Genomic DNA, 24,166 nt, shown 5'->3' on the forward strand with positions numbered 1-24,166 from the left:
GGTGTTTAAAGTGAGCTTTACTTGTTGTTATTTCTTTGATCATTAGGTAATGAACATCCGGAAAGTACTAAATCGTCTGGACAAACCCCAGGGGCTGTACCCCAACTACCTGAACCCCAACAGCGGCCAGTGGGGCCAACGTAAGTCCTCCTCACCCTTCTATCACATCCCATTCAATTTCTTCTGTCTTGCCTTTCTCCTGCAGTTCCCACTTGTATAGCACTTAAGTGTCATGGCAATGCCTGAGTGGGAACACTGCCCTTCAGCTCAGTATTCACACATGCACATTACCCGGACGAGATGTATGTGTGAATGCAAATGTCAGAATCATTTGAACCGGAAATTAACTGGACTTTAAAAGTCTGTTTAATGTCCAATTGAGCCCATGTGTGAATAGAGCATGTCATTGTCCAGAGAATCCACAGTGAGCGAGTGGGCGTGTTGATGACATTGATGACATTGCACGAAGTGTAGCTGCTTCGTACTCTTTTCTGCTTGCCTGTATATTGCCTTCCATTTTTGTTGATATTGCGGATAAGTCCGAATACATGTAGCATTAATATCAATGCAAAAACAGTCATCATTATGGATTAATCCTGCACACTCTACCCAGGCACCACCCTGAACCAAATGGAGTATTTCCAATAGATGAGAACGCGTCTCACACGGACAGGGCAACTTTATATGTGAAAACGGCTGTGCTAACCAGCATTTGTCCTGTTTCTTATTTTCATCTCTATTAGTAAATGCTGCCACAAAAATTTAGCAAGACAGCTGATGTCTTGTTATCATTAACATACAGTTATTAATCCCTGTTAAAGCTAGCTTCTACTAGACACATGCAAGTCAGATATGGTTAACTCACCAGACACTATAGTTGGCAAACTGTTGGTAAACTAAGCTGACATATAAACACAAAATTTGTGAAATGTGTCACGGATGACAAAATCATATCCCAGTCAAAATCAGCACAGACATTAGTCCTGTATATTCACTGGTCTTAACACAGCCAACTCATACATGAAGAAACACAATCAGAGAGTCACAGCCGCTACTCGACATCAGCTCCTCCTACTCCTGCTGCTTTTAATACAGTGGACTATCCTTATTAACTGGCAGTACAAGTGGGTTGGTCTTCTCTGGCTTGTTGGTCCTATACATTCAAGTCAACATTTCTTAGGGTGTGCCTCAAGGCTCAACCCTGGGGCTTGTAATTTTCTTGGTTTCTATGCTTAATATTACCTCTCACTGTTAAGAACATCAATCTGGCCAAATGCTTTCTGCCCTGTTGAGCCACTTGTAAGTTTTTCCTACAGAGGCAAGAGATGAAAAAGAGAGAAAAACAGATGGTTATTTCACAGCTTAAGACAGTGTAATTAAAATGAAAATCACAGGCTGAAATCCATGAGTTAATAGTAACCTGTAGTTTGAGGCTGATATCAGAAACATTAATAATTTGCATGTCACCAAGGTTAGACCTTTTTTCAGATGACACTGAAACACTAATGCATGCAAATTACAACTTGTCTAGATTGCTGCAAAGCACTTTATGCTGATCTTTCAAAGAAAACTATTCTACACCTGTAATTTGTACTGACTAAAACCAGGAATGCACGTATCCTTCTGATATTTCAATCACTTTACTGGCTCCCACTTAGATTCAGAATTGTAAGGGTATTCATTATTTTTAATTTGTCCACGAACTTGCCCCTAATTATTGTACATAAATCATCTCTAACACAATTACTTGAGCTCCTAATAGACCTCTCAAGACTTCCTTTTGTTAACTATCCTGTGATCCAGAACCAAAACCTTGTATGGTGAGTAGAACTGAAATGATAAGTTGATAAATCAATTAGTCGATCAATACAAACTTGATCCATAAGTATTTTGATAATCGATTTATCCCTCAAGCTCATTTTTTAAGCAAAAATGCCTAAAATTCACCGGTTCCAGCTTCTTAAATGTGAATATGAGCTTGTTTTCTTCTATCATTGAAAGCAATTTGAATACATCAGTCTGAGCTTTGGGAAATTGTGATGATTTTTTTCTCTCTCACTATTTTCTTACATTTAATGGACCAAACGATTCAATAATTAATTGAGAAAATCCTCAGCAGCTTAATCTGTCATCAAAGTAATCATTAGTTTCAGCCCTAATGGTGAAGCAGCTTTTAGTTTTTGGCCATTTAGATTTTGGAATAATTATTTACAAATGTTAGACTAGCAGTTATGTAATAATGATAACGTAATTTTGTATTGTTTATAGTCAGATTATTTGGTTTAACATGTTCTTATACCTCTCATTCTATCTTACCCAGTTTGATTTAACTTTCATTATTCTTTATTATTCTTTCTATTTCATTAATTCTTCAAAAGTCAGATTGAATTGCATTCCTCTGGTTTTCATCTCTGGCAACAAATGAAGATAAATGAAAGCTAAAATATGAACATTTGTTTAACCTGTAGTTAGACATTTTTCACATAAAAGTATAGTATTTTTCATTTTAATAAAGTAATTTAGGCAAAACAAGATTGATTTATTTTACACTGTTCTAGCAGTGGAGGCAGTGTTGGACAAGTGGTGCTGAATGGCTCAGCTGTTCTCACACCCTCTCATCACTCTTCCATTTGAACCTTGTTGACTCTCTTTGTTTACCAGTGTCACTGTTAAGTATTTTCATACTCACTCCACCCCCAGAACAAATCTTTAACATCGGTGTGTGCGCATGTGTCCGTTCATGTGTTTGCATTTCTGACAGGTTGTGGTCACAGGGTATAATTTTTAATCCATTATCAGACTCTTCAAACCGTGTAGCTGAACAGGTAATGATGATAATGATAGAGAGGTGAGACTTTGAGGAAGAGAAGAAAATGGGGGTGTTCAGGAAAAAGATAGAACAAAGAAGAACATAGAAAGAAAGATATATATAATAGAGAAGTGATGTAAGATATATTTTGGGAGAGGAATCCAGCAGTAAAAGCCTCTGCTACTGTCAGTTGTTATATGTCAGCGTAGAGTAGTAGCTGAGTAGATATAAGGAAATTAATACTGACAAGTGGCAGGAGAATGGCTGGATATCAAAATCCATTTTTCAACCATTCTTAAAGCTGCTTTAAGTGATTTTTGACCACTAGAGAGCAAAACTTGTACTTCAAAACAAACTCACAGCGACAAGCCTCAACATAGCTGCTATATCAAATTATCAAGTTGTTAGAGGAATAGTTCGACCTTTTTGGGAAATACGCTTATTCGCTTACTTGCATAAAGTTAGATGAGAAGATTGACACCACTTTCTTGTCTGTATGGTAAATATGAAGCTACAGCCAAGAGACAATGGACTCTTGTCATCACCAGCAGAGACTCCAGGAAGTCACTGCTCCCAGACAAGAAATAGTCCGGCACATAACCCCTCGAAAAGCACAAATTATTGTTTTTACCCTTTGGTTTTTGTACAAATTAAACAAATGAGATATATCGTGTTAATTTGCACGCTTTAGAGGTGCGGTTATCCCCTGTTTGCAAAGTTTATGCTAAGCTAAGCTAACCATCTCGTGGCATTTGCTTCATATACAGTATAATGGCCAGATATAAGAGTGGTATCAATATTCTCAAGCAGGTGAAACAGTTGTCGATCTTCTTTTTTAAATTCTTGGCAAGAAAGAAAATAGTGTATTTCACAAATGTCCTGAAATGTTTTGGCAAGCTAACGTAAGTAACATACGAGCAATATTTATCATCACCTGTCAAATTTTCGGTTTATCTTAATCCTGAAACAAATTTCTAGATCTTTAGTGACCATTTTGACCAAATAGTGCCAGGAACTATGGCGTCCCAGGAACTAAACACAACAGCAGTAACATCAGAAAAAGTATCCTTTAGCCTGCTGTGTTTTCATTTCAGCGTTGCGGAGATTAGGCAAATTAGACCAATAATGTCTTAAAAACCGACTTAGTTTGAAACAGTATTTTGCATACAAAATAGTACAGAAAGATCATGTTCTTTGTAATCTATTGTTGTAAGACTGTGGTGTTTGAATCAATAGGAAAGGACACATGCAGAGGTAAAAAGAAAAGCTGAAGTTGCGTCTCTAAAGTTGCTGAGATTTTTTTCCCCGCTGCCAGCTCGTGAGCATTTCAGTTTTGTGGATGAAAAATGGATGAAACGTGATTATTTTTCTTGCTTAATTGCTTTAGTACTCATTTTTGTTCAGGCCAGTCACCGTCAAGGCATATTTCTCTTGATTTCCGCAAGAAAGTTGTGGTTTTTAAGGCCTTAAGTTTTATTATTTTTAGTTTTATTTAACTCTGATAGAGTTTATTAGAGTCCTGTCTGGTATAGTTTTTGATACCCAGCCCTTGATTTGAAGGGCTGTTAGGTATATGTGATGGACCTGCACCTCTGGTCTATTTACTTTTCATTATCTGATTAATAAAACTACTGAAAGCACATCCACAGTTATAACTGTTGGCATTTAGATGACACTCTTAACCAGAGCCAGTAACTGTGTTTTCATCCAAGTATTTTATGCAAATTATGACATATTCAATTAGGAATGCAGAATAAAAACAGCAAGTTTCAACAGGAAAAAAAATGTAAAAATCCTCACTCCCAAAAAAAACCCTTTTATGCTTGTCTTAGAGAGTTTTTTTCATCTAGAAAGAAATTATGCAACAGTGATGGGAATGCATTTGTTGAATAAATTATGACCTAGGGATGTTTGCAGCCTAATGTTGTCTGAAAAATATCTCTCCAGCACAGCCTCACAGAAATTCCTTACCCTGCGTCTTTCATATATTGTACAGACATAGAAGACCTAGTCATGTTTGGTAGGTTTGTTTTATCCAAACAGCTGTTATGTTACCAAGTGTGGATGAGAAATGTTGAGTCATAGTTTCCATCCTCTTTCTGCTTCAAAGTATGTATTTGAAATATGTTTGTAATTTATAATCACTTTTCAAGACTTATAATCAGACAGTTGAAGTTTTGTTTGGCAGATCACTGATGCTGTATCTTAAGCGTGTGTCAGCTCTCTCGATTCCTCTTGTTCCTGGCTTATTATTGAAGGCCAGGTAATCTTATCGGCTCAAAACCAAACCATCTTCACCGCCAGCCTCTTTTCTTTTCACTTCAAGATGATCACAGCTGACATTTAATCTCTGCGCTCCACAAACAGGGCTGGACTCTGTTAATGACACATGCATATGGATGAGCCTTCACTGACAATCAGCAGGGCAAATACAAAAGTACATCTTGGCTGGCTGGAGGCTCACCTGCGATAACAACCACTCACTCACACACACACACACACACACACACACACACACACAGTACTGTAGTATATCATAGACCTTAAGGTATGTTCTCTTCATATTACACATATACATCTAGCGCCCTGTGTCATGTGAGGATGATCTATGGATGGTCCAACAGTTGTAATCTAAACCAGCATACATGTAGGAGGCTTGTGTGTGTCTTATTATCTTTGTTTGTGTGTGTGTTGCAGATCACGTGTCCGTGGGTGGCCTAGGTGACAGTTTCTATGAGTACCTGCTCAAGGCCTGGCTGATGTCTGACAAAACTGATGAGGAAGGCAAGAAGATGTACTACGATGCCCTGCAGGTAATACACACACACATACACACACACTGCTGACAACACATACTCACCCGAAATGTCTTCAGTAAGGGTTGAGGTGACTTTGACTCTTTGAGAATGAAACAGAAGGCAGAACTATTCTTAGTTTCAGTCATGGACTCCCCTAGAGCTGCAGCGATTACTTGATTGATCAATTAATAGTCTGTAACTATTTTGATAATCGATTAATTATTTGAGTAATTTTTCAATCAAAAATGCTAAATATTCTCTGGTTTCAGCTTCTGATTTGTGAGGATTTGCTGCCTTTCTCTGTTTTATGTGATAGCAAACTGAATATCTTTGGGATTTGAACTGTTGGTCAGACAAAAGAAGACCTTTGACGTCACTGTGGGCTTTAGGAAATTATTACTAGTTGCAGCTCTAGACTTCACATTTTACCACTATTGTAGGTTTATACCATATTTGATAAGACATTAACCTCACCAGGTTCTGTATCAAAAGTTAATTATATACCAGTGAAGTAAGATATTGATTGTTACATGTTAATGATTTTAAAAGTTATGTTATTTCTTAAGTTATTTTTCTTATATTTTCAGTTATAATCTTAATAAGCTTAACTTGACAGTTCATGCACTATTACTTTATACCATATTATTATCATCAACTGGTAAACCCACTTGGTAGTTAATGTATTTTCTGACCTGTATTATAGTGTATTATATTTTTTGCTTAGTACTTCTATTCCTGTGTGCACTGACGTGATAGTGAGCTGCTGTAACAAAAGAGTTTCCCCTCGGGGATCAATAAAGTATTTCTGATTCTGATTCTGAATACATTAGTGACAGTAACTTCTTCACTAAGGAAGCCACTATATCATTAATTACAGGTGACAAATTTTTAGTTTTGTTATTTAATTTTTCTTATTTCTTGCAGAATTAGTGCCAGCATCTCCTCCTCTACATGAGGGACATCCGGTTTTTGAATGTCATATATTTGAAAGTCAGTCAGTAGGAACCCTTTCAGCTACAGAAAGTCAACTTTTCTACCATATTAAAGAGATGAGCTTCCTCACGGTGTCTGACAAACAGTACTGTGTACAAAACAAATAAAGTAATCCATTCCAATACTAACTTTTAATATAGTAATTTAGAATATATAAAGTTTTATATTTTTGTTTAGTGTCGATTGACTACAAATTTTAGAAAAACTTTTTCTGTTTGTGGGTTTTTGTGTGACAGCTGTAATTGTGCCACTGGAATAGAAAACATCATTTGTCACCTATCTGCTGGTCCCTAAAAGTACCATCTGTGAATGGTGTTAAGCACCCTTTCCGTCCCAACCATCACATCATGTTATTGCACTGATTTCTCTGGGTTGTAATTTTCCAATCTGTTACACTTCTACTACTGAGAACTGTTGTCTGTTGCAGTGCTGAAAGTTATGTAACATTGCACTGTAGTTCAATTTCAACATCAATGTATTGATATTTGAAAACTTTAACACTACATGGCTAACCACTAGAAAACTATGAATGTATAATATACAGCCAGTGACCTCTAATTGGAACTTGTTCTCATTGAATGGACATAATCAGGGTTTGATGGTGAGCTGCATGGATTTTCTCCACAGGGTTTTGTATCCCTCATGCACCCTCAGAGTTATAATAAATAGCTGTTTCATAATAGTTGGCAACAAACATGAGGTCAGCTTCAGATGTTGAAAAGTGCACTTGCTGTAGTATTTATTTGTCCCTGCAGGGGGGGATTATAAGAATCCTGTTACCCAAATAACCTTGAAGCTTGAAAGTGTTTCTCATGAGATAATAAAAGCAATAATTTAAATGATGACCATCTCATTACCATTTATATTTTCTGGGGCAACTGAGATTGTAGCTGGAGTTTCACTAAATTAAGTTTTGTTTGACTAATGTAGGTTTTTATTTTGCTTAAAGTGGCAAATTTGTGATTAAGTGTTCTCTGTGTTTTACTTTTTCAAACATTTGGTGTTTTCCCTTCAATCTTTAGGAGCCAGATAGTGAGTTTGAGCAGATGGGAAGATGATGGCATAGACAGAGCTAAACACACTTTTGTATAAGAAGACAAAGACAGGGAGCAGATGAATCTACAATAACAACAGTCTCCTAAAGTGAATAGATAGACAGCACACACGCAGACAGCTTTTCTCTGTTTAAACAAATTGTCAATTTAAGTTGTGCTGACAAGCGATGGGTCTCAGCTGGAGAAAGCTGATTCTCCGATTGTTTTTCTGTAACACACTGGGGAGCAAATATATTACATGGCGTCTAAAATACAGAATTAACCATGCAGGGATACTTTAACCGTAATCCCTCCCGATCTTCAAGGATTATAGGCGTTCTTGATTTATTTGCCAAGAAGAGGCCTGGGAAGAGAGAGAGCAGCTACAGGGTGAATGTCTATATGAAATAAGTCTGGTGTCACTCCTGTACTGGTGCTATACAGTCTGGACCGTGTTAAAGGCTCAGTCCACCCAAAAAAAATTAAAACCTATTATGCTCCCCATCCATCCAGATTCTTTATTTCTTTCCAGCAATCATGACATGTTTACCTGCAATAATCCACAGACCTTGTTGTTTTCTCTTGACATTTGTGCACCATTTGTGGTCTTTATGGATGCAACAATCAACATTTTACTCACGAGCAAACATATCCTGTCCTCCAGGCACTAACGCGTTTAAATGTTTGCAGATATAAACAGAAGTTGTATAGACAGCAGAAAATTAGAATTGTCAAACTATTGATAACAAGAAATGTGTAACTTGTCATTGTTTCTGGAAATAACTGTTGCTGTTGAGCGTTAAAAATTAAATTTTTGTTATACCAAGTGCCATAAAGCTTTGTGGTACGTGTGATATCTCAAAACATATATCTCAAAATAACTTAAAATTATATTTTTAAAGCAACAATCCCTTAACCAGCTGTCTTTTAAAATGGGACAACTGGTGCATTTGTAGTTCTTTTACATAATGTATGTTAAAAAATAAAACTGAGAGAACTTTCAAAAGACATTGCAATAGAAAGAATCTTACATGAAAAATACAGTCATTTTTAAAATCTACACTCTGAGAAGAGGATGATTACAGGTTATGTGACCAAAGACGGTTTTCATGCCAAAGTTCAACTCTCCATCATCACTTGTAGGATTTAGGAGTGAGGACTAAAGCCAAACACACCCCTAAAAACCTTTTTTGCTCTTTGTCTTTCAGGCAATAGAAACCAACCTGATGAGGAAGTCGAGCGGTGGGCTGACCTACATAGCGGAGTGGAAGGGGGGGCTTCTGGAGCATAAGATGGGTCACCTGACCTGTTTCGCAGGTGGCATGATCGCTCTGGGTGCTGATGGGGCGTCCAACGACAAGACGGGCCACCAGATGGAGCAGGCCGCCGAGATCGCCCGGACCTGTCATGAGTCTTACGCCAGAACCGGTCAATATGCACATAAAGACAATACAAACTAAAATGATTCATGTTTTCCATTAAATTGGTCACTGTAGTTTTAAGTACGACTGCCAATTTTGATTTAGTTGGAAAAACTTTCCATCAAAATAAATTATAAATGTTTTTCTATGAAAAGCGGTTTTAGTCTTATTTAAAAGAGTCTTGTATTAAAAGCCAGATGACACAGTTGCTGTGTGGAATAAGTACTGGGAACCAAATACGTTCCTAAATACTGGCCTATGTCATGTAGCTCATTTCAAAACGTTGTTAGTAAAGTTAAGTTATGAAGTTATTAGGTATTTCCTATAGTGACAGCATCTTCTCCGCTAAAGCAGGGATGCCAGGTTTTTGAATGCTCTCCATCGACTTGTCATCCTTTTAAGCAGGAACGTCAAATTAGTGTTTATTCAAAGAAAAGTGGTTATTTAAAAGAGTCTTATTTCAGTTTTTATTTTTTATCTTCAATCACATTATTGTATTTATCTCCCTCATTTTAATCCATCCTCAAGTCATATTATGAGTCACCATGTTTTAAAGGCAGCACTGCAGAAAGATTACCACAAGCATTTGAAATAATAATAATTATTTCTTGGGTCAACATTGACCTTGTGACGTTATTCTGCAATGCACCCATATACATATACATAACTTAACATAATGCATTATGTAAACATATGGAAAAGTCACAATTCATTATTTCTTTAAGGTTATCTTCCTGTGAATTTCACACAGATAACTTTTGTTTTCCATACTCTTAAGCGTTATATGTACTTGATATCTACAATATATATTTTTTTTCTCTCTAGCTTTGAAGCTGGGTCCGGAGGCGTTTCGTTTCGATGGCGGGGTCGAGGCCATCGCCACCCGGCAGAATGAGAAATACTTCATCCTCCGTCCCGAGGTCATAGAGACGTACATGTACATGTGGAGGTTCACCCATGACCCCAAATACAGGGAGTGGGGCTGGGAGGCTGTTCAGGTAAAACATTTGTTAATTGAAATTAAAAATTCCTTTTTGTCATATTGTAAGAGCTGGGCAGTTTGGACAGAAATGTTTTCATCTGGGTTCTTACTGTGCATGGAGTTTAGACAGATTTTATTTCAGTGAGGTAAAGTAAGGGAGTCAAAGGAAGGGAGCTTACAGAAGGTCAGTTTATTTAACTTGTTTTTATATTAAGCAAATAATCTGCCCTGAGGTTTGGTGATATTTTTAAGTACATAAAGAGCTTGATTGATGTTGCCAGTCACTGATGTCTTCTTGTTTCTCTCTTCCTGTTGTATGTCTCTATCACCATCCCTCGTTCAGGCCTTGGAGCAGCATTGTAAACTAGAAGGAGGCTACAGCGGCATCAGAGACGTCTACGCTTCAACTCCCAACCACGACGATGTACAACAGAGCTTCTACTTGGCTGAGACACTCAAGTAAGACACACAAACTGAACGTCTCTATACGCACACCCTTCACTTCTGTCCTCTTATGATTGTGCTGTCATTGCACTTTATGGAGGGCCAAGGCCCCTGCATCCCCAAACTGACAGAGATGTCAAGTCACACACACACACATTAACACACACACTAAGCTCTAGAGAGTGGCTAAGGTCACTGGAAGGTTACTTCACTACACACTCTCACACACACACAGACTTTTGCAGCTCTATGTTTCAGTCTTAGAATTAACTACTAATTCAGGATGGATATAAAATTAAGATGAAAAATGAGACAAAGTTTGATAACAGAATGAAGAGTAAAAAGAATTTTAAAATAATCCAAATATCTTGGCCTTTTTGTCTCTTGGACATCCAATATCTGACCAGAGGATTGGTGCCAAAATCATTTCTGTGATAGTGGTACACTGTAGCTCTGTCAGACACATGCTGCCACTAAGAACAGTAAATTAATCATAATATACTTAATATAATAGGTCAGAATTAGTACTTTTGAATATCAGCTTTTAATCAGTGGTTCCCAGCCTGAGGTTGGGATCTTTTCAAGCAGTTACAAGTGTTGTGAGATGGTTAACAGGGTAGCAAAAACAAAAGAAACCCAGCTCTGCTACACAACAAAATTAAATCAAATAAATATATCAACATTTTCTCTGCCTTTTCTCTCATCATGGCTTTTTTTAGTAGATAATTTTACCTCTTTAGGCCTCTAAAAATTGTTAAAACAATCTGAGGATGTTATAAGAGAAAAGTGGTGGGGCCACTTCATCACATAGTAGACAGTGGAGATCTGACAGGAAATGAGAGAGCGTGACATATAACAAAGCTCCCTCCCTCCTTGGACTCGAACTGGGAACGTTGCGGCTTAAACCCCTAGACCACCAGGACACCCCACCATTGCTTCATTTTAAGGGGTCATAAACCAAAAGCACTGCTCAAGATCATGAGGTTTTTTGGTGGGTTGATATACTCATAGGTTGCTCTAACTCTACCCGTGCCTAGACAGTTCTTAAATAGTAGAGAAAGACATAAACTGTGAAAAACACCACATGTCCCAACATACCACAGGGAGCTACTACTTCTCACTTCCTCTTAATGGTCGCCTGATATTTTTACTTAACTGCCCTCGTGTGCCTGTCTGAGTTTGTATGTGTTAATGTGTGTGTGAGGGTGTGAACGTGCGGCTACAAGTGGCTCTTTAAATGTGTTGTCAGCCACACAGTGTGATGTCTGTTGGCTAATAGGGCTTTCCCTCTCAGATGGCTCTCCAACTGCGTTCAGGAAGACAGTCTGTTTAAACCATGACGACAAATCCCAACTACAGTTAAACAAGTGTGAATGTGTGTGTACACACACATTTGTGTGTACTTTTATATGCGTGTGATTGTGGCTTCTTTGTGTCTGCACATGCAAAGGAGAAAACAATGGAGAAAATTCCACTTTAATATGTTATACGTATTTCTCATATGTTGATTGTATTAGAGCAGCCAACCCAGGCAAAGTCACAGCTGCCCAAATTAATTTGTTTGTTTTTTATTTCAGGTTCTGTATTAGCATTTTAGCTGATATTACAAGCCAGAATTTCAAGCTCATATATATATTAAAAAAACAGATGTAATGCTGTTATTTACTGGAAGTTATTAAGTTTATTACGGAATGAGGAGCCATCATGTGGCTGAAATTGCACTTTCCACACTTTTGCCCACACAGTGGTTACAACACAAAAAGCGTTAAAGGGAATTTTTACCCGATGCTTTTTAGCCAGAAAGGATTTACTTTTTCTTTTTAGGGTTTACACATTATTGCACATATCTTAATTAAAAAATATAAATGTAATGTGCAGTTTTTTAGCTACATACGCATTTGCAATATTTGCTGGGGGGTTTTGGCATTAAAATATTCATGTGTTCATTCATTTTAAAATGTGATTAGGGCTGCATCCAATGATTATTTTTATATTATCGACTAATCTGCCAATTATTTTCAATTACTAATCGATTAATCTTTTGGTCTTAGAAAGCATCTCAGTTTACCAGAGTAGAAGGTGACGTCTTCACACGTCTTGTTTTGTCCAACCAAAAGTCCCAACCCCAGAGATATCCAATTTATTATTATAGACTACAAAAACCAGCAAGTATTAACGTTTGGCATTTTTGTTTAAGATAAACTATTTAGACTAACAATTAATATCAAAATAGATGCAGACTAATTTGCTGTCGACTAATGGATTAATCGACTAATTGTTTCAGCCCCAAATGTAATCATTTTGGAAGTGTGAAAGAAAATATGAAGTGAAACTAATAAAACATATTTTGTTTATTTTAGGCAGAAAACAAGTATAATAACTTGTAAAGAAAGCAGGAGCACTTTATAATGACAGATATCTAGCGTAGACTTTATTCCATGAGCTGATGTTTCAGCAACAGTGTTCTTCAGCTTGGTTTGTTTTGTTGATTCGTTTGTTTATTTGATACCTCTAATTGATTGTTTTGCTTGGATATTAACAGCTGGTTGGGGAGCTAACCACATCTCACACAAGCTGTATGTTAGAAATAGTTTTTAATGGCATGTTAGGCATCTCATTAAAAAAGCCTGCTTCTTGTACTGGAGATTGTATTTAATCCATGAACCGGTTTAACACTGGACCTCAGTTCTGCTGGATGGATTTGTGATGTAACAGCAAAGCCTCTTTTACTTGAAATTTTTATGGCCTCTCCTGCATCCTCCATCTCTCCCTCCCCCGTTTACATCCTCCTCTCCTCTTCTTCTTCTATTGTCTTCCCCCCCCACACCAGACAGCTGTTGACATGAAGTCAAGGTTAGCTTAACAGAGCCTGATGGGAGCGAGGTGCCGTCCAATGCAGCCTTTTTATAGGCAGTAAATTTTAACAAGCGTCACCTCTGCTCATGATTACACCACACACACAAACACACTCAAAGTAAGATGTCTGGATTCTTTTTGCAGGTCCCCCAGGTTGTGACATAAAGATAAAAGTTTGTTTTTTCTGTTGATCAGTGTCAAAAAATCCTATTTGTCCAACATGAAAAAGTCAAAATGAGCTATGGATTTCTTTTTTAGGTGTGATAAAATGTTTCCAGGAGAAGCAGTACAAAAAGAACAAGTCTCAGCCTCCCACAGACAACTAGAGGAAAAATATGAGTGTAATTGACCACCAGCCTGGACAGCAACACAATAATTACCTCATCAGTCAAGCCGCATCATATCCATGACATCAGAGACAGACCTCACTGGACTCAGAAAATATCAATCCCATTTAGCAGCAAACCCATAAGTCTAATCCTCCTAATGTTACTCTGGGATCTTGGCATCATGCAGAGCCACTTCGGGTATTCATCTTCCCGCTGCTGCCAACAACACGGCCATACTTCACACTGCTGTCTGCCTTACAATCACTCACTGCTTTCTAGTGGTTTGTTGGCAGGCGGAGGAGGACAGGGGGAGGACGGGGGACTTGTGGAGGTTGAGGGCTTTGTGGACAACCAGCTCCTCTGCTGAATCATTAGACACATTTTTTGAGGTTGTCTGTTTTTTGTAGTTGCATTTTCTGAATTTTCTCCTCTCTCTCCTGCATAAACACAGATTCTCCTGAAAGAACTGCTTTCTTTTTATTGAGCTCTCTTTTTCCTACTCTTCATGATGAAATCTGATGTGATGAGCAACTGTCCTAAAACTCACTTTATTTACTTACTTTTCATACCACTCCTTTAATTTATAATGTTATTTAGGGGCTGTTTCATAAGTCCTGATGACATTGAACCACAGAATTTCATCACTTCAGGTTTCATAAACTGGTCTGAGCCGCACCCATCCCTCTCAGTTCCACATCTGTTTCATATTTTTTTGGGCAGGACTGCTGATAAATATTGCAAAAGCTGAACACAACTCAAAATAATATCTAAAACACTGAGCAGTAAACAGTGTAGTCATCTTTATAAAGAAATGAAGACAGGATTTTATGTAATCAAAACACTGTTTTCCCTCAAGATTTCATTGAAAGAGTTTTTATCTAGGAACTGATAAATTGTCTGTACCGCATAAAAACAGATAATCAGGTGGAGCCTACAGCAGAGTTACAATTGTGACTTTACGCTGGATACTTTATAGCAAGGTCCACTTTCTCCAGAGCTTTCAACTGCATCTCACGTTTTCATCAGTGGTTGTAGTTTGCATGAATCCTCTGGTTGGCAAGTGTTGAATTAAAATTAGGAAAAATTAGACATTTCCACTGCTACTGTTTTGTTTTTTAAAAATGGTATAAAGCCTTTTGTGTCTCCAGAGGGAGCTGCGCAAAATCTGATAAATTGCCTCAAGTATGTCACTTGAGTTAGCATCGGCTGGGGCTGAAGATTACAAGTTTAAAAATGGGAAAAAAATCTGGGGGTGTGGAGTTAGAAAGAAGTGCGTTTACCAGACCTCTGTAGCCGTTCCTCATCTCTGCTGCAGGCTAGAGTCTCAAGGCTACATTAGCCGCTACTAGCATACCACACCTGAATCTCTGAACGAACTGTTCATAGTCAGGTTGCCTTGTGGGTAATGTAGACAGTAAATATATATATATATACATACATTCTCTTTTAAGCATTATTCCATAACTGTGGCACAGTCAAAGTATTGCTTTTGACTGGTTGACAGAATCACCAAATTCCTTGCAGAGTGACTTTGTGCAGACAGACATAGTTCTGAGGCATCAATTCTTAGTGTGACGTCCAATTTCAACCAAAATACAACAACAACTGGCTTTTGCGTTATTTCAATCAAACTTGCACCCATGTGCTGTGCACGCTGGGTTTGGTACCAAAAGACCGCAGAGACAGGCAAAGTGAAATATAAGTTCATGAAAATACCACCCTGTCGGAGCGCTGCTTGTGCATGCCTGTAGTACCAACATGAAAATAGAGCCCTAGAGCTCACAATATCTGTGCTTAATATTTTTATCTTGTAAAAGTAAATTTTACTCATTATGGCCTGTGATACTGCTGATGCACCAATACTGTAGGGTGTGTTAAAAAAATTATTTCCTGCTTTGTCTCCTTCAGGTATCTCTTCCTGCTCTTCTCTGACGACGACCACCTACCGTTCGACCACTGGGTCTTTAACACCGAGGCTCACCCTCTGCCGGTCATCAAGAAGGACAAAACAGACGGACCCAACGAAGTGGAGTAGCGGACCCTCCTTCGCTGAAACCCAAAACAAGTGCGAGAACCTCTGATCCTGTATACCTGAGCCTCCAGCTGTCTGTCTGAAAACAGTTTAGCCATTTGGAGTCCCCAATGGTTACAGATGCCTCTTGAGTGGACTTCACTTTTTATTTTTAATGGGATCAAAATAGAATTCAAGCCTGTTGGCGCTGAAATCTTGCTGTAGAATCCAGTTTTGTTTTTTGCATAGGTTTTTTTTTTTCTTTCAGACTTTTGGTTGAGTCCAGACATCTGACCTGAACCAACATTTTGACTGCCGGATAACGTAATAACTCACCAAAAGAAAGCAGTGATATCGTCAGAGTTTTTAATATTCTTGAATTATAAAATATTCTCTGATGATCTCATTACATTAAGTGGCAGTTTATTTCACTATTTTGTTTATTTTAACTCATTCAGAGGGACAGTATGACCAGTTATCACATTATTCGTCAGTGAGTTTGTTGTTAGTAGCTACAGCTCCGCCTGTTTTAGTTTTTTGTGGAGGAGAAAACTGACAGAACCGAATCAGTCTTCTCCCTAATGTGGATTTTGGACCTGAGCTTTGGGCACCAAACCCAGAAAGACTCCAGCTCTCGTCTGAGGATTACAAGGCTGGCTTAGCGAGCTAAAAGGACGCTCCGTTCACTTCACCTGCGTCGTCTTTTCCTTCTGCTGTACTGCTTTAATATCCGAATAGGAACCGGTTTCCCTGCGCCAACGCTGGTGCCGCTGCCACCCAACTTCTGCATTGTCTTCAGAGAAACATTTGCTTTTATAAAAACATGTGGTTGTCTCTGTAAGTAAAGGAAAGACGCAGCACAACCCAAGCCTCTTTTTATAAACCCACAGAACTTTTAGACTTCTGCTCCCCCCCCTTTCCCATTACCTGAACACTGCTTCTTCGTCCCTCTGAGTTAGGTGTGACACAGGACGGCCGGCCACACCAGCTCTCTACCTGCCAGTAATTTCACTTTCTCCCCACGACGTTTACACAGAGCTGTTCCTCCTCTTCTTCTGCTTATCTCATCAGTTCATCTGTATCTTTTATGGCTTTTTGGATTCTGTTTTCTCTTTCTCACATTTGCACCAATATTTCTGGGGTTTGACCAATACAGGTTTTTCAAAGCTGATTACTTTTTATTTTAAACTGTGTAATCATTTCCATCCAAATATTATCTATTTTAAATTACAAGTTTGCCATTTTTCCCTCAGGATTTTATTTAGTATTAACTGGAAAAAAAACCCTCATTTTTAATGATTACACGGTTGTGAAAGTAAATGATACCATTGTCTGAGCAAAAAAAAATTTAAAAAAACTTACCTCAAGGTAGCTTCATGGTCTTACTCGGCAGATGGAGTTTGCTCAGCTGTGATGGAGCATGGATGAGTAAGGCTGTGAGGTGCAGTTGAATGTTCTGGAAAAAGCCAGTAAGTGGACCTTGAGTGAAGTTTTTTATTTTTTTTATTTCTTATTTTCCTAAATCAAGAATAAATTTTCACGCTCAATATTATTGTAGGATTAAGGTCTCTGAAATGAAGACATTTTATCTTATTTCCTTGTTCTGGAGTCTTGATATTCCACAAACATTAACAGCAAATGTTAATTTGAACATTTGCATGCGTAAGAACAGAATCTTTACAGCCTGGGACACTAATAGTCTCCACTAAAGAGGATATTGATTGATCATATTCATCAGCAAACCTGTGTGTCGGTCAAACCCTCTTTTTTGTTGTTGTATTGCTTCTTTTTGTCTCCGTCCTCCAGTTCCAGAGTAGGGCATGCTGTAGGATCTTCTCTCCTCTATGAGGAGACGTGGACACGCGACTTTGCTGTAATAATTCACCTTCACACACACACACACACACACACACTTACACACAAGAAGCCATGCTGATTCAATACAGCTTTACCATTCTGTCGTTGAGACTTTTGTTCCCTTCATCCTCCACTTATGGGGGGGGGGGCGTGTCACTGTACACAAACTGTTGCTGTTATTGTACATTTTATGTTGAGTGAGAGCTCAACTCGTCAAAGTCGCGCTCGCTTGGTTATTTAGTTGGAATTCACGGTAAAGATTTCTCCTGATACCACACAGAACTGTAGCCAGATAAAATCCAGTTTAGTTCTTAATCTAGTGCCTTCACTGTTGAGTCAGAGGGATACGCAGCTCACACAAACATAAAAGAGTAGTTTTAAATAGTCACAGAGCTTTAAGTAACGTTCCCATGTCTCAGATGAGGATTATACCCAAACCAGTCACTGCTTAAAGGATAATTGCTTTTTAATTCGATATTCAATGTAATTTGGCTTGAAAGTAGCCCAAGAGTTGATGAAAACTTGGCTTCTTTGTGATAAGTTTGGAGATCAGACCACCAAAGGTCTATCTGAGGATCACATAAAATAGTTTCAAAATTAGAAGAAGTCTTATGTGCCGATACTATTCTTTCTCTCGAGTCCTAGTTTGGCCAACATCTGTCAGGAACCAGTAGAGGTACCAGTCACCAGTTATATCCTTGACTATACTGACATCTAGTGGTGGGATTTTCCAATTACAGTCCACACCAGACCTGGGCTAAATGACTGGAGTCTGACAAGTCAACAACATTATGTAATAGTCACTTATATACAAATGATTCTCACCGATGATTCTCTGTGAAAAACTTCTTGCTCCAAAATGTCGACTGTTTTGTTTTACTTGAGATTCCAGTAAATAATTCAAAGAGTCGCATAATTACAAGAGGTCAGAATTTTCTCAGCTCGTGAAAGAAGGTAAAATCTTAATTGAAGTAAAAAAAAAAAAGAAAAAGAAAAATCACCAAATCTGGATCTTTAAAATGACGTATTTTACGTATCTTGGACCTCTGATTGATGGAAACTGTTGCTTCGGTTGATTGAAAGAGCTTCAGTCATTAGCTTTGGCAAGTATTCATTAGTTTCAGCCTTTATCTTGTATATTTGAATGTGACACAGAGGTGGTGCATAATAACTCTCTCTGCCAACATTCAGCTCTCCCAGCACTCCTGCTCCCACAAATGAGCTTTAAACTGTCTTTAAGTGTCACTGGGAGATCTGGCAGATGGTAAGTCATTAGAAAATCCAGTCAACAACAGAATCCACAGTCTGAAATACTTTACTAAAGTAGATTAATTTATTTCAGCTGACTGAACTGAGTGACAGTTTCAACCACAACTGGAGTTTCTTCTCAGCAGGTTTAAAGACATTTGGCCCAGGCATCACAGAGCAGGAGAATGAAGCCGACACAAACACTTACTGAGACCGACTATACAGCAGTCTGTAAAGGAAAAGTCCACCATATTTGGGAAGTATGCGTGATGATTTTCATCAAAAAATACCCAGATGGATTCAAAAGTAGATATTTTCCACATTTTATGTCCCCATTTTAAAGAAGGTCCTCTTGCAACAAGAAGAACCCACAAAACCTTCACATTTATAGAAACTAAAGAGAAAATGCAGAGAAAAAGGCAAATGAGCTACTGATTTTGCTTCACAGTCTTGAGCATGTTAAAAAAGCAAGAAATGGTTAAACTACACAGTGTTTCCGCTGCAAATGGTGTTTTTAAATCCCTGATGAAGTAATTTTTTTTATTTGATTCTCACCTGGTTGGAATTATTCAAAATGAACACTGCTAAATTCCCTAATTTTCCCTTAATTTCTTAAAAAGATCAAATAAAATAAAGAATATGCCCTACCCGCGTAATGGCCAACGCAGTCATATCAGTCAGTAGGCCTGCCGGTTCAAATTTCATATAGTTTTAAGTTTCTGAGCTGTGACAAATCCCTCCATGGTCTTTATATCACTGTACAGACGACCGTGTCTTCGTGTTTAATCTGTGTTTTGTTTCGTTAGAGTTGGTTCAGAGGCATTTATTATCCATGTGATGTTGTGTTATAATGGTTGATTCAGCTGATTGTGTTAATTTATTCTGTAGTAAGGAACATAGGACTTGGAGGGTTTGGGAGCTGACCCCCAGGTGGCGCTGTGGATGTAATGGTTCGTGACTGGACCCTAAATATGGAGCTTCACAACTTTTTGTGGGTATTTGCATTTATCTACCCACATCCTGAAGTGATGTCTGTAAAGGTCCCGTAGGTCTTGCATTTTTTAACATCAGTGATGACAATAACGAGCTGTTAAGCTTCCACATTGGTCTTATAGTAATTACACCACCAATAGTACCACCACTAAATTCTAGGTGTTCAAAAATGCTACACATGGTACCTTTTTAAAGTGATGTTTGCGATGGCAAAAAAAATGTGGTTTAATGCCAGAGAAAGGGCCAAAGAAACCACCTGGGAGTCAATCTAACAACCTTACAGGAGGACAGGAATTGTATGAATGTACCATCCAATGTGAAGTGAAGAATATTTTATATGCATTTTTGTCTTCGTGTGTTCACTTCTCTGTGCTGTTGTTGTTGTTTTGTCTTTTATCTTGGAAAGCACAAAAAGTTGAAGTAATGTGAGCAGGCAGAGAAAAGTCTGCAGTTTCCTGTGTGATGGGCCTGTTCGCGTTTCTGATGGCTGTTAAATGCAGCGACGACATGCCGTTAATGTAGGAAATGATCCAAATCTGCCACATGACGTGTATCAGCACATGGTAGACACACATTTTCGTTTTTATTGTCATTTATTATTCTGAGGATCTGACACATACACATGGACATATCGGAATATTCAGCTTTATAGCATAATAATATAATATGTGTTCATCGTACAGTATAGTGTTAAGACACTGAAGCTGCTTGATGTGAATACAGAGAAAGAGAGACACATAGTCAGAAACCTGAGTCTTGAACTAACGGCTAGAGATTTAAAGTACTCTGCAGTCGTTTACCTTCTGCTTCTGATGATTCATGATGAGCCTGTTGTATTTATGGATCCCATAGTTACATGATTCTGCTTCATCAGTGTTTTGGTTTATGTATGACAAGCTCATGGACACTGAGTCACTGATATCAGCTTGTAGAGATGTGTGTTGACCTTATAGGGCCAGAGAACGCTGGTAATGAAGGAAAAAGACATTTTTACAGATTGTAGAAAACAGCTATGATGTAGCTCAGTGTCCATTATAAAGACACTTTAATGTTTTTAATTTCTGCCCTATAAATGGGATTTTATCCTGCAAATTAAAAAAAATGGCCAAGTTGCAACCTAGTGTTGGTAAATATTGAGCTGGTGACCAATGAAAATGACTTTCCTTTTTAAGGGAACAGCTCGTGCCATGCTAGTTTTATTCAGGCAGTCAAATGAATCTTTTGGCAAAGCATAAGATAATTGAATATAATATAATGCAGCAGTTAATGCAATTTCAGTGATGATTGAGTGTATTTTAGTTTAAGTTGCCAGCTGGCGTGTGGAAATGATGGAGTCGACCACTGGTGATAGCGTTCCTTCCTGAGAAACAAATGGTTTGAAAAATCCATACAGAACTTAATTTAAAAAAATGTCTATTTTAGGCTACATTGCAACATTAAGATATTGATGCTGCCAGGATTTGATTGAAGTCAAACTTTATTAATTCTGATTATCTTTGTTCGGTTACAGATTAAACTTGTATTCTTACAAAGATTTTTGTAATGGTGGGGGTTATATTTGCTGTTTTTTCCTATAATAAGTATGATGATGTGAGTTGGTAATTTTTCAAACATTTATTAATGGTCATTTGAATGAACATGTTTTCCTTGTAGAGGATGTAGTTCAGCCGTTTCCCTCCCCATGTTAAGGTTTGTTAGTGCAATCCTACAGTCTGAAATTAGATTTTAATTGCATTTTGGGGAAAATAAACATGTTAAAGTAACTGTGTGTAGACTTGCAACCCCGTATTTTGAAACCGTGGAGGCTTAGAAACACCAGTCAGGTTGTTGACTTTTAATTTAGACTCAAAGGGCTGATCCACTGAATTTTCCCCAGTAGGAAGTCAGATTTTTTAGACATAGCTGGGAAACAACACTAGACTCCACGTTTGGTTGGATTTACTTCTGTAGGCGCCCTCCTGGATTCAACTGAAAAAGCTGTTGTTTTTTCACTCGGATCCGGTCGTTTCACTACCCGAATAGGAAGGAAATGCAGAATGTATTTGGTTTATCATGTGAGCCGTCAGTGTAAGGTCAGCTTTAGCTTTACATAGTGTGACATCAGGCATCTGCTCATTTCCAAATGCAGACTTTATTTGTTTTATTTTATTTTTTCTAAAAAGGTTGAATTGTTTTTGGTGATTTTCTGAATATTGTGTTGACGATCTGTTGTGTTCCAATGCTTTTCTATTGTTGTGTATTAAAGAGGAATGCCACCCTTTTTAGGAATTCAAAATTAAATCAGTCCATTTGAAAATGCACCACTTTTCACATCACACTGACATTACTGTTCTTCACAAGTGGCGCATAATCAGTAAATACGGCTGACCTGTCCTGAGACGCAAATAATCAGAATTTTTAAAATGGTTGGCGTTGCCCTTTAAAGGTTTAAATGCGTGAAACCAACCTCAGAAATGTATCTGTACAAAATATTGCTGATAATCATTCCACTGCACATAGTTTACTTTGCGTTTATATGCAATATTTTAATTTTGTGGGGAAATCTGTTTTATTGTGTTAATATTATTATTGAAAAAAAAATGTAAATATTCCATTCTGGCAAATGAGCCGTTCTACATTTATATAAAAATCTTCTGAGCTTATGGATTAAAATGATATTAATAAGCAGCAGACTTTTTAATAAACTATATTTGTTACACTTCTATTGTGAATAAAAAAAACTTTTAATAAGTGGTGGTTTTGGATTTGTGTTGTGTGTGTTTTTTTTTTTAGGTCACCCTGGTAATTTATCTTGATCTAAAGACTACAAGGTGTTGCAGTGGAGGAACGTACTTGTATTTTACTTGAGTGTTTCCATTTAATGCCACTTTCTACCTCTACTCCAATACATTTCAGAGGGATATATATAAGGGAGGGATTAAAAAAATACTCTACTACAATTATTTAACAGCTTTAGTTACTTTACAAATTAAGATTTTAGTTTTTAAGTACAGCTGAAATGATTAGTCAGTCATTTTTAAGGAAACATTTCATGGTTCCAGCTTCTCAAATGTGAGGATTTGCTGCTTTATCTTCACAGTGTGGTATTAGCAAAGGAACTGAATCCTTCCTCCACCACTGAAGGTTGTCCAAACTCTCAGATTATTGAGTTCAAGGAGAGGACTGAGTGTAGCACAATGTCCTGATTACCACCAGAGGGCAGCAGAGGACCATACGATCACGAGTTAGGTTTTCACTGCCCGGAGAATCACCATGGCATTTATTTTCACTTGAAATCCTGCTTATTATATATATATATATATATATTTTTTTTTTAATCATGGATGTGGTTTTTATAATGATTTAAGCTCACAAACTGCTTCCTGCAGCCTCTTCCAAACTCTAAAAGGTTTTTTTTTTATATATTTGGTCTTAAACTCTCCATACATGTACAAAGCCCACCCTCTGGCAACATTACCACTTAAGCCTGATGTCTAAACACCCAGAAACCCCTGGGCGGCTTAGCATCCCATTGCTTCCAGCACAAAGGTCGCTTGTCCTCAGTCAGTAAAAGAAGTAACCCGTGTGGTATGAGTGGGAGAGATAGTACCGAATTTAATTGCTCTGGCATTTATAGTCACCGAGCTTCTGGTTGTTCTAAGAAAGAAAAGGCTTTGAATTCTAATAATGATGGGAAAGGCAAACATTTTATTTGGAAATGCCTGTCTTCTCGCTGTGCTTTGCTCAGATTTTGCTAGGGTGAGGGCATCTCGGTAGCCTAAAGCAGCTGGCTATTGGGCCAGATTTGTGTAATGTGTGTCCACCGAGTTCACGAGTTAGCAATAAATATCAGTTGATAAACCCAAGTATCTTTATTAGAAATTAGACAGCATTACAGTCAGCAACTTCTTTTTTTAAGCTGTTCTGATTGCTTTCCAAGTCCTGTATCATGTCGATACTGTGTTTTCCTTTCTGGCAAGAATGGATCAACATCTGCTGGTAGATTTCAGCTGGAGCCTTTCTCACTGATCTGATGCATCTGGTGCAATTATCATGCTGCTCATCCTTCCTTCATCCTTGGAAGGCTTGGCTTTAAAACAATAAAGGAGCACCAGAGAACACAAGTGTGTCTCTCCTCCCCCCCAATGATTAACCCAGGTCCGTGCCAATCAAAAGTGGTGGCTGGGCAAATAACCATTAACAAACTCCAAAATGATTCTTCAAATGATATCAATGCTAATGATTACTCACGGGTGTCCGATACTTTGATTTGTGACCAAATACCTCCAAAATGAATGACATTCCCATCAGCCTCAGCTGTACTTTGTTTTCAGTGCTAATTAGCAAATGTTAGCATGCTAACACACCAAAATAAGATGGTTAATTTATTAAACATTATATCTGCTTAACAT

At 37.9% G+C, this 24,166-nt stretch overlaps 1 protein-coding gene across 2 annotated transcripts in view; it reads left to right on the forward strand.

Annotated features, from left to right (window-relative positions):
• Positions 1-24,166, forward strand: part of man1a1 (mannosidase, alpha, class 1A, member 1) — a 153,411-nt gene that overhangs the window by 116,925 nt on the left and 12,320 nt on the right. Inside the window, exons 7-12 of one of the 2 annotated variants that reach the window (XM_044168928.1) lie at positions 47-140; positions 5,507-5,622; positions 8,843-9,062; positions 9,881-10,053; positions 10,381-10,496; positions 15,575-22,519. In XM_044168928.1, the coding sequence (XP_044024863.1) occupies positions 47-140; positions 5,507-5,622; positions 8,843-9,062; positions 9,881-10,053; positions 10,381-10,496; positions 15,575-15,701 (846 nt within the window). In that variant the 3' untranslated portion in view covers positions 15,702-22,519. Of the gene's footprint in view, positions 1-46; positions 141-5,506; positions 5,623-8,842; positions 9,063-9,880; positions 10,054-10,380; positions 10,497-15,574; positions 22,520-24,166 lie in introns of those variants that run through there. The other variant, XM_044168927.1, reaches the window with a different exon arrangement.

The sequence above is a fragment of the Siniperca chuatsi genome, linkage group LG16 (assembly GCF_020085105.1).
Source record: "Siniperca chuatsi isolate FFG_IHB_CAS linkage group LG16, ASM2008510v1, whole genome shotgun sequence".
Lineage (NCBI taxonomy): Eukaryota > Metazoa > Chordata > Actinopteri > Centrarchiformes > Sinipercidae > Siniperca > Siniperca chuatsi.